Genomic DNA, 12,292 nt, shown 5'->3' on the forward strand with positions numbered 1-12,292 from the left:
TCATTTGTTCATGAAGACCATAGAGAAATCATTGAGTATGGGGGTTTTAATGTCGTTGATGAAGCCGTTGGTATCTCTAAGGTACGACCTGATATGGGGGGTACAAAAGAATTAGAGTGTTTATGTACGAAGCGACTAACTTTCTCAGTTCTAGTCAATACGACACCAACTGTCGTTTGTTTACATCTCGCAACAGCAAAATTCTGTTCATGTTGATAATTCATGTTTTCTAACTCATTTCATGAACCTGTAAAATCAGTCTTCTTACAAATTTCTCTGTGTCCAGCAAACAATTTTAAAAATGTATTACTGTATTTTGAGTTTATTTCTCATTGGAGCATTTTATGATAATGTTTTAAAAATCCAGGACCTATGAAACTATTTCAGGCCTTTGTTACTTAATAGTTTTGTAACTTTAAAGTATGCCAAACAACAAAACTATAGGAATATCAAAACACTTTTAGGTCAGCAAGTTGTCAAATAAAATGTTCAAATCTTACTTGGGGTCTATTTCTTTCATTATAAAAACATTTTAATATATACTAAAAAAATAGTGTTACATAAAAACCATCATTTTTGAGGATACACTTCATACAAAATTTGAATCCAATGAAGGTAAGCTAACCAGGCTTTGACTGATGGAACCCAGATCTGGTTTTGTTTTGAACTGTCAAGTTTATTGCTTCTCACAACATTTCACATGCATCAACAATTGTCTATAAACAATGAAACCCTGAGTGATGCACAAAAAAGCTGGTTTGGACCCTGATGGTTTTTGCTATGACAACCACAGGAAGTTGTGACAGTAAACATCTAACCCACAATGTCTGTTTGGAAACATAATATTCCTCGCAGATTCCAACATGGATTGGATTAAGGTTATATTTTCTTTTCTGTTTTTCTTATATTAAACAATCCCCCCCCCCCCGATTAACTGAAATGAACTCTCACTTTATTGATCTAGTCCAGTCCACTGTTGATTAAAGGGGTATAGCATCATGTACTATAACAGGAGGTATATGGTACATCTAGTGGGATTGGGGGTTTAATTGTGCATAATTTAAAGGAGAACTCAATAAACATAGATGTACTTTATGAAAAGAGATTTAAACATAAATTGGTGTGGACGACTGTGGTGCAGTTAAGACAGCGTTTCATCGAGACTGCCAGGGTTCTGACTCCCTGATCACACATAAAAGGGTCACACCTGCCTGACTATTCCATTTTCCTCCTATATTCTGACCCCTTTATGCTTTTATCAAGTACATTCAAAGTTTATTGAACTTGTTTTATAATTATTGAATTAATAAAGTTCATATTTTAACATAAATCTACCCAAGGAAAAAGGTTTGAACGTCATATAGGATCAGGTCAATTCTTTAAAGCGTGCGATAATTCTGCAGGATGTCTGATGTTATCAGATGTTAAATACAATGAAAACAGACAAATGGATTTTTGACTAAAAAAGAAACAAAAGGTTCAGTATTGAGCCAGAAAAAATGACATCATGTAAAATTACAGCAACAATGACTCTATAGCATCCTAAAATACATAGATCAAAACTTCATCATTTTAATTCTTATTAATACGAACACAGTAGTGAAACTTGATGTGATAAATATTCATCCAAAGTTATTAATGAATATTTCTTTTCTTTTAAACAGAAATCATTGAGCATTTTTGCTAGAACTTGGCTTTTTAACCTATCTTTGATATGCTGGTATAGAAGGCTTTAAGCCTGAAGTTCGCCCTGGGAATCTTTGGTAATGTTCTGTATGTGATGAAAACCTCCTAAGACAAGCCTCTGTGACAACTGCTCTAAAATGCATCACAATTTTGACTCGGTGTGACTCATGTGTGATTGTCTTTTTACGAGACCTGAACACAGAAAATTCTCCCCTAGTGCTGCCAAACTATTGTTACAAATTCCAAACAATGATCTAGTTCTGCCTGAGCCCTCTGGTTTTACAGCTCCCGAGGTGTCGCTAGTGGAACAAGTGTCAAATTTGCAAAGACGCCGATTCAATTGTCGGTGTCGTAAAGTTTGATGTATTATATTTTTTTACTATAAAAAACCAGCCCCACCAGTCCCTTGGAACTCCACGTACATCTCATTCATGATCGCCTCACTAATGGAATCAAATTCCATTTTTCCAATGCTATGAGTTTAATGTGAAGATGTACATGTTTACAGCTTGTTTCCTGTCTCGGGATAAAAGTTAAAACATCACAAAACAATTCTAAGCTTCTAAATGAACCAGATTTCACGTTCATATCACCCAAAGTCAATTTAGTGGAGTTGCCTTTCTCATTTTTCTTGGAAACAACATTAAATAATGCATCACTGAGCAACACTTCCTCAATCAGTAGAGGGATACTGTTGCTTGATTTTAAATACTGTGGTATTAATGTGGTATAGTTTGGTTTGTTTTATCCTTTTTGTGTAACAGCTTTGGTCACCTAAGGACATGCCAGACTTTGGAGGTGGCGGGAAACATGAGTACCTGAAGAACAACCTGCGATCAGGACCTGGTTATGTAGGCCTCGAAGCCCTGACCAAGTGGTGGAGGACTAGTGTTCGTAGACAGTCAGATGCCTCCACAATTTGGCCACTGCAACCCATGTGTGATACAAAAGCTATGGTTTATATATATTAAAAGTAACCTGCACCTTTGGACTTAATCAATCCAAAGCACGACTTTTGGGTAAGGAAGCTGTGCTCTGATAACCCAAGGGAACTTGAGTAAGTGCACTGAAATCAAATTTCTATTCATAGTAAGGGTGACCTTGACCTTTAGACCCGAAAAGTAATCCCAAGCTAGCAATTTGGTAAGGAAGCGTAGTCTGAAGTGTGTTTTTAATCAATAGAAGGAAATGATAAGGTCAGAAAATAAGTCCTGAGAACAAACAAGTAGAAAATGATTGAAATGAAGTGATTGATGCTTACTTTTGATGGTCAGTGTTGCTAAATGATTAAACACTTGACCTACTTACTTTTGATGGTCAGTGTTGCTAAATCTTTTGATGGTCAGTGTTGCTAAATGATAAAACACCTGACCTACTTACTTTTGATGGTCAGTGTTGCTAAATCTTTTGATGGTCAGTGTTGCTAAATGATAAAACACCTGACCTACTTACTTTTGATGGTCAGTGTTGCTAAATCTTTTGATGGTCAGTGTTGCTAAATGATAAAACACTTGACCTACTTACTTTTGATGGTCAGTGTTGCCAAATGATAAAACACTTGACCTACTTACTTTTGATGGTCAGTGCTGATAAATGATAAAACACTTGACCTACTTACTTTTGATGGTCAGTGTTGATAAATGATAAAACACTTGACCTACTTCCTTTTGATGGTCAGTGTTGCTAAATGATAAAGCACTTGACCTACTTACTTTTGATGGTCAGTGTTGCTAAATCTTTTGATGGTCAGTGTTGCTAAATGATAAAACACTTGACCTACTTACTTTTGATGCTCAGTGTTGCTAAATGATAAAACACTTGACCCACTTACTTTTGATGGTCAGTGTTGCTAAATGATAAAACACTTGACCTACTTACTTTTGATGGTCAATGTTGCTAAATGATAAAACACTTGACCTGGTTACTTTTGATGGTCAGTGTTGCTAAATGATAAAACACTTGACCTACTTACTTTTGATGGTCAGTGTTGCCGACGCTCGGTCCTTATCACTGCCGGACGTAGCAACACATGTGTATATCCCAGAATCATACCGGCCAACGTTCCGAATGATGAAAGTTTGACCATTGTCCATTTCCTGATATTTTTCCACATTTGAGGATACATCTATGAGGGCACTGTTGTGTTTCCATTTCATGTGGAAGTTGTGAACATCAGGGTGGACCTTACAGATAAACTTGATATTATCTCCCTGCGTTGCTTCTTTGTCGTTCGGTGGAATTTGAATGGCAACTTCTGTAAAATACAAAAAGACATCAATTGATCAGAGATTTTATCTTTTTATAAAGGACTGTAAAACAATAAATTATTCCAATCTTTTCATCTTGTCATGAAATCAAACACTTTTGTCTAGAATTATTAAAACAACAATATATGTTTGGGAATGTGATTTGCCCTGACTGAAAGTGTAAATACAGGTAAGTAACAGCTAAGTTTTCACAATGAACATCAGGTACATTTTTTTTCCAAATACAGATTTCAATTTGACTTAATGAATATGGAAAGTTAGTTTGTTTTAAGTAATAAAGGCAAGCAGAATGTCGACTTTATGCACTTGTTGATAAAAAAGCATTAATGAATACAAATTTGTCAGTATTGAAAACCATTTCATTACTTTGGAAAAAATACCTTCTAGACCAACCTCAGGCCCATTTATATTTCAGCTTTGGTAATATCTGCTAACTACATGTGCAACTAAGTCAAAAAGTAAAGTTGCGAAGTCCTAATTCAAAGTAAGCTAATTATATACATCAAAAGTGTTCAATTGTGAAACTCTAAAACAGATATTTCTTAATTACTGAAGGCCCTCAAATGTGCAGTCAACTCACACTGAACAAACAGCTAAATCTGAACAGCTAACACTGAACAGTTAGCTCATATTGAACAGTTAGCTTATATTGAACAATCAGCTAACATTGAACTGTAAGCTGATAATGAACCATTAATTAAAACTGAATAATCAGCTCGGATTGAACAATTAGCTGGCATTGAACAATCAGCTAACACTGACCAATTAGCTGGCATTGAACAATCAGCTGGCATTGAACAATCAGCTAACACTGACTAATTAGCTGGCATTGAACACTTACACTGAACAATCAGCTCACACTGACCAATTAGCTGGCATTGAACAATCAGCTCACACTGACCAATTAGCTGGCATTGAACAATCAGCTCACACTGACCAATTAGCTGGCATTGAACAATCAGCTAACACTGACTAATTAGCTGGCATTGAACACTTACACTGAACAATCAGCTCACACTGACCAATTATCTGGCATTGAACACTTACACTGAACAATCAGTTCACACTGACCAATTAGCTGGCATTGAACAATCAGCTAACACTGACCAATTAGCTGGCATTGAACACTTACACTGAACAATCAGCTCACACTGACCAATTAGCTGGCATTGAACAATCAGCTAACACTGACCAATTAGCTGGCATTGAACACTTACACTGAACAATCAGCTGACACTGAGCAATCTGCTAATAATGAACAAGAGTTTAATTAAATACTCAGAACAAGAGTGTATAGAATACATTGCAATTTTGTTGCAAGCACTATAAGACTGCATTTTGTCCTAAGAATGATCAAGCAATTCCAACTAAAATCTTATTTTGATGCCGGTTAATGTCTATTTGTAAGTATGCAATTCACAGTAGTCTAATTATAACTCAACTAAAAAATTAATTACATCAAATTATATGGTTCAAAAATGGTTTAGGACTTTATCTGTGATTATTCCTATTAAGTCTGTGAAATTGCAAGCTTATCTATAAATGAACCTTTGTAAACAGTTCCCCACAAAAACAACACAGTCTCAACAGACTTGGCTGAACACGATTATGAAATGGGGAAATCATTTTAAGCAGATATGCCTATCTCCCTGGAAAATCATGCATGTGTACATTATTAATAGGTCTCAATGGATCAATTGCTGATCGCAATTATAGTTTAAGTTTTCATCTGCGATCCTGAACGCACAGCAATGCAAGAGGTGCCTGTCTATAATCACATACAATCAACTCGGTACGACTGCAATTATTTTACTTATTAAAAACAATTTGAAATCTGAACAATCAATGGCATTCTTGCAAAGATTTATTTTTATCATTTATATTATAAATTGAAATGACAAGTATGAAAGTTTGGAAACTTTGATTTAATTTTTTTCCCCTCATGCATGACAAAATTTTGAAATTTAGAATTCATATCCTAGAATAATGACAATGGTGTATATGACAATGGTGTATAAGTCTTAATTTTTCTGTAATCTTTTGTCCAACCATTAATATTGGTTTTCCCACAAAGAGGTGAGAATGATCATTTAATACTGGGCAAGTGTGCTTCTTTAAAGTGAATACAGCAATGATCTAAGTGCTCACATGAGCTCCACCTGGTAGAGTTACTGACCACAGCTCTACAACTGATGAAGAATTTAATACGGATCAATATTCAACCCATTTGTGATTATTTAGAAAAATCATCAAAGATCAGAGAGCATTATTGCAGAGGAAGTATATCACTTAACACAGGGAGTATTTAAACAATAAATGTCTTCCTTCCAATTAATTACATTTCATTCATTTGTCTACTCGTCAAAAAACTACAAACATGTAAACGGGCAGGTGACTCAGAACCCCATTAAGGATTACTTTAATTAACACACATAACAAGGGCTTGGGAGAACTTAACTCTACGAGACTCTTACCAGTGTGTCAGGTAATACTCTGTATTACTGGGGCAGTCCATTAATATGCTTTGTGAAAACAGTTTAAAGATCAATATCACTATTTTACTTGTAATTCTACAAAAACGTTTTTATACATAACTTCACACAATGAAAGAGTTAACCTGTTTATTACTTGAGTTAAGACACAGATATGAATGTGCAAGCAAAGAACAAGTACTAAAACCTACTGTAAACATTTGGCGTATCAGGGGCTACTCACTCTATAACCTACTAATAGTAACAAATTATTCTCAAAATATTTGAACGGAAGCTAGACTCTACGAAGTCACAGAGAAGCTTGATAAAGATTTAACGGAAGCTAGACTCTGCGAAGTCACAGAGAAGCTTGATAAGGATTTAACGGAAGCTAGACTCTGCGAAGTCACAGAGAAGCTTGATAAAGAGCGCGAGCTAGACTCCAAAGAAAACAAGAGAAGCAGCTAGACTCTGAAAGTACCAGAGAAGCGACTAGACTCCTAATATCCATGGAGAAGCTATAAAAGACTATGAATTGGAAACGCTAGACTCCGAAGAAGGCAAGAGAAGTCACTAGACTCTGGAGGCATCCAGAGAAGCGACTAGACTCATAGCCACCCCAGAGAATGTATCTGTTAAATTTACCACGAGAAAACTGGCTACAGATAAAGTGAAGTAATAATCTATTTAAGAGATTGGGGGTAAAATTCCCCAAGAATTTAAAGCCAACATTCCCCAAGAATATAAAGCCTAAATATACACATAGTTGTTTATAAAGTCTCGATCAATAGAGTGAGTAACCCACCTAACATAACATATAACATACAACATGAAGCGGCAATAATTAAAAATAAAACTCACAGAAACCTCACAAAGGGGCAGCATGTAATAAATTGCCAAAAAAAACAACAACAATTACACAAAAAACTCATGACCATGAGGCAAATAATTAGAGGCGATGCAGGGGTTGGTGGGTGGGTAAGCCAAAAACGAACAAGTGTAATCTGCCAGCACTACGAGGAATGAAACTGAAGCTGGCAATACCAACACCCCAAGACGTAATCGCTGATTGGTCAAAAGTTACTATTGACTAATTAACATATACTACGATACCTTATATGGTAAGACATCTCATTTGCATAGGTAAACACTATTGCTCTTCACAGAAGAACACATTCCATAATGCGGTAACAGAAGGAATTACAAAAATGAAAATAAGGGAAAACCCTTATATCTTAACACTTGATATTGCAAACATAACAACAAACTATCACATCTACAACAGCCAAGGCAATGGAAGGCTTACACAGTTATATATAAACTATAATTTATCATTACATATCAAATTATTCTGTAATTGAATCTAATGTACCAGTGAATCCTGTCTAACTGCATGGCCACTACAGGGATTGAAGCTTTCATTCGGTATATGCAGGTTTCCATTAAGACAGGTTCAATTATTCATAAATTTAAACAGGGACTTAGATGGAGGTCTGGTATATACAGGTTTTTGGAGTACACAGTCAGGATTGCTCTTGTATACTAGCTGAGACTGATGGAGGTCTGATATATACAGGTTTTTGAGTACACAGTCAGGATTGCTCCTGTATACTAGCTTAGACAGATGAAGGTCTGGATATATATACAGGTTTTTGAGTACACAGTCAGGATTGCTCCTGTAAACTAGCTGAGACAGATGAAGGTCTGGTATATAAAGGTTTTTGAGTACACAGTCAGGATTGCTCCTGTAAACTAGCTGAGACAGATGGAGGTCTGGTATATACAGATATTTGGAGTACACATTTGGGTATATGTTTGTGTGAACTAGACGATAATGCAGATAAAAGGCCACTTTATCCAGGTTTTTAGACATGAAAGTTCAGTATATGTACCTTACACTGTCTCAAAATTCATTATTGATCAAAATGTTAGATTAAACTGAGAAAGCATGATGTTAAAATCATTATGAAAAAATATATTAAAATCAAATTTTATCATCATGATAAATAAATATTGAGTCGCTTAGTTGCTGCTTTGTGCTATCTATATATCAGTACAGGTTCAATTATAATCCATTTCAGACTTAAAATTCATGCAACAATTTAACAAACAGATTGAATTTAGAACCATTTACTGCCTTTTACCCAGACAAGCAATCAACAGCCACCACAAGGACGTGGGAGCTTATAGCTACATAATGATGGGGTTTGGAAAAATCATAGCACACTTAATGTAATTGTTATTTAGGTCCGCTGAGATGCTATGATGATACAGGATCACATGCTTGTCGTTAATTATGCTCGAAATGCAATCAGACCCTAACAAGCATTACTCCGTGATGCAACAGCTACTAACGAAGTTACACTGGCTAAGAGCTACCATTAACACGGATTGGGACAATCACTTGGGAGATTGGAACACCTTGGTTCGTAGCTCCAAACTGACAACTTGAACAACATTTGTATAATAAAGTCACACAGGCTAAACTGACTCATGTACACTCCCAAGTTGATTTTTATTGACCTCAGGTTTTCTTTTGCTGTGCAAATCTTTCATTAAGAGTCTGAACACGCTCTAGTGCTAATTTGCATATATATGACAAATCAAATTAATTGGCCATAGTGTCATTCCCTAATTTCAAATTTGTCACATGCAGCGATATGAAGAATTACAAATGACAAAGAGGATTTCCGTGGAAGATTCCTGTGGCTTCGTCGCGTCGTCATCGACAACAGATGTGTATTTCACATTACACATGGCAATACAGTGATACGTCACCATAAACCCTCTCAAGGGATGGCCACGAAGCTAGCATGCTATCTTTGACGATCGTCCAACTTAAGTGCTTGTGAAAAGAGCCGTTTGATACTAACTATCAGACACTATTCATTTTAAGCGTCTTTGACATCATGTTCTCTTAGCAGTGTCTCTAACATATTGACCTCAATGGTTTAATTAGTGTCTGCAAAATAAATGTATCATTAGAATCGTGTATTGGAATTGATGCAAAAAAAACTCCGCCTCATCATCTATGTTGTTTTAACAGAAAAATTTAGATGCAATGTACATCGTAATGTACGCACTATTTTGAAATGATTATTTCTCTTTGTTCAAATTTGAAAATAAATTGAGTGAAAATAGTTCTTTGTGTATATAGTCCTTTTCCTTGAAATTATTCAAAAATATTTTTGGTAGGACATCCTAAACTGTTTAGTAAAATACTTCAAACACAATAAACAAACAGTGATAAAAATAATGCAAACATGTATGTAAACAAGTAGAGAACACTGTTGTTATATTAAGCATCGTTATATATGTTAACGGTCAATTTACATGTTGCATGTATCAAAACACTGATGTGACCTAGATGTTTTCGTTTCATGATTATGTGTACACAGATCTGTAAGCTATACACTTAATTCAAACATTGATCCGACTTGGATGTGTGTTCTTGACATGACATTACACTAAATCAATTTACATACCGTGTTCAGTTCAAACACAGTTGGGACTTGATACAGTGTTTCAATCTCACCTGATGCATATCAAGCATATTTAACTACTGTAACCAAACATAAAATCGCAACCCACGCTCAACATTAGGTGTGCACATTTGCATACACTAATATAAGTGAACGCCAATCTGACCTAGATGCTATCACCACATGCTATATCATACTGAATTCAAACACTGTTGTGACCTAGCTAGATGGGAATCTCTAGTTAGCCTTACTACGCCAGTATGATATGACTCAACCTAAACTCTGACTCAAAAGGTGTTGGTGCGTTCATCTCCATGTGGTGGACTGCGACCACTCCATATACTATTAGCGTTCCTCCAACACTGAAGGGGAGACAATGATATTGATCAAGTGACAAAGACGAGTCAATTAGCCTCTGGAGAGAATAAGTTAATTAGCAGATCAACAGGACTCGGATGTGACCGTAGGCTGATAGGTTGTTATCTTGTATTTGACAACCTTTTAGTTTATGTCCTTCAAAGTCAGGATATTAAGATGTAATATTTGATCCATTATTCTTTTTTTTCGACAGAATAAAATCCTGTTGATTTATTATTCTAATTTTTGTTTTGTTTATTGGTTAAACACAAGACAACATCTCACACATCTGACTCATATATATGGTTAATGAGCAGTGACCACAAGCACACACCTCGCTGTCCTTAGATGACCTCATCTGACCTAGTTCTGAGAAATGATACTGACTACCAATATTACTCTGGTACTTGTTTCCCTTTCTATCAGGATGACTTTCCCCAAAACTGAATGTCCTGCTTGTGAGTATTTCTCACATGATTATGATGATCGATTTGATGTTGATATAACTAACAAACACCAGGTACATTTAATAATGTCAGAGATTATCTTTCTCTCAGGTAACAACTAAAGCTTATATATATATGAACAAGTTGATTAATTCATTTTTTACATGAGCTGATCAAAACAGTGTGGCCCTCTTTATACTGATCACAACAATCTAGAGCAACAACTGGTCAACATGAACCAACCAATGTGACTGACATCCAGCACTGTTTAGGAGTGCCATAATTATTGTCTAGTTAAGACTGATAATTATCTAGATTTTGTCGTTTTATCGGCGCTACCCCAAGGTTTTCACAGCGAGAGTCTCATGGACTTTTTTTAAACGGAACTGTGGCGGTGTTGAACATTTTGCTCAATTTCCTCCAAAGAATACCATTCATCAATTAAATATTAATGGAGGAGCTTGAGACAAAGGATTAGCTAATTAAAACAGAAAAACGCTAACACATTAAGCAGAGAACAGCTGCATAGTACCAATTTCTAATTCCTCTGCGGTCCAAACTAGCTCTTCCTTAGCAAGGTGATCTGCGATGTCGCCTCAGAGATTTATGACAGTATAGTTGTTTTTTGAGCGTGTAATTGAAAATTTACTGTAACCATTACACATTGTAAAATTCCGGTAAAAGCAAAATGCGGTTAGGAAGTAAAGTCAAGACAACGTCTTTGGCCTCAGTACCATAAATAAACTTCACTCATGACAAAGGGATTCCACACCAATGTTTAGCTGCCAGCACAGGAGGCAAACTTGAAGAAAGTAGAGTTCACGAAGAAATGTAACTCGTGAATGCATGCATGGGTGGTGTTCAAGCAGCTCTCCTTTCTGTAGAGGTGTGAAAGTCACACACTTGACAAATGGTGCCGAGCCTCAATGTCTTTTAATTGTTGTCATTTTTTTAAACCAATTACTCCATTTTTGGTAGTAAAAATGGATTTTGCATACAAAAAAATGCTGTGTTAATATGCTTTTTTTCTCAATCTCCCCATGCTGTAATCACCATTTTAGGGTCTGCTGTTTTTATGACACTATGAAAATGAAGGCTAACTTAGTCAGACATACTTAACGAGGAGTTCAACTCTTCTGATTTGACGTCTACGGTAAACACTGATTTGATGTCTACGGTAAACACTGATCTAACGTCTACGGTAAACACTGATTTGACGTCTACGGTAAACACTGATTTGACGTCTATGGTAAACACTGATCTGACGTCTACGGTAAACACTGATCTTACGTCTACGGTAAACACTGATTTGACGTCTACGGTGAACACTGATTTGACGTCTACCGTAAACACTGATCTTACGTCTACGGTAAACACTGATTTGACGTCTATGGTAAACACTGATTTGATGTCTACGGTAAACACTGATCTAACGTCTACGGTAAACACTGATTTGACGTCTACGGTAAACACTTATCTTACGTCTATGGTAAACACTGATTTGACGTCTACGGTAAACACTGATTTGACGTCTATGGTAAACACTGATCTTACGTCTACGGTTAACACTGATTTGACGTCTA

The 12,292-nt window shown here is 36.0% G+C and overlaps 1 protein-coding gene across 1 annotated transcript in view; it reads right to left on the reverse strand.

The window, feature by feature from the left end:
* The window catches only part of LOC110467075 (neuroglian-like), a gene marked incomplete at its 3' end in the record, with an annotated part of 317,409 nt that overhangs the window by 19,046 nt on the left and 286,071 nt on the right, over positions 1-12,292 (reverse strand). Inside the window, exon 5 of the mRNA XM_021523975.1 lies at positions 3,659-3,940. Within this exon, the coding sequence (XP_021379650.1) occupies positions 3,659-3,940 (282 nt within the window). The remainder of the gene's footprint in view (positions 1-3,658; positions 3,941-12,292) is intronic.

The sequence above is a fragment of the Mizuhopecten yessoensis genome, unplaced genomic scaffold (assembly GCF_002113885.1).
Source record: "Mizuhopecten yessoensis strain PY_sf001 unplaced genomic scaffold, ASM211388v2 scaffold11157, whole genome shotgun sequence".
In the NCBI taxonomy this organism is placed as follows: Eukaryota; Metazoa; Mollusca; class Bivalvia; order Pectinida; family Pectinidae; genus Mizuhopecten; species Mizuhopecten yessoensis.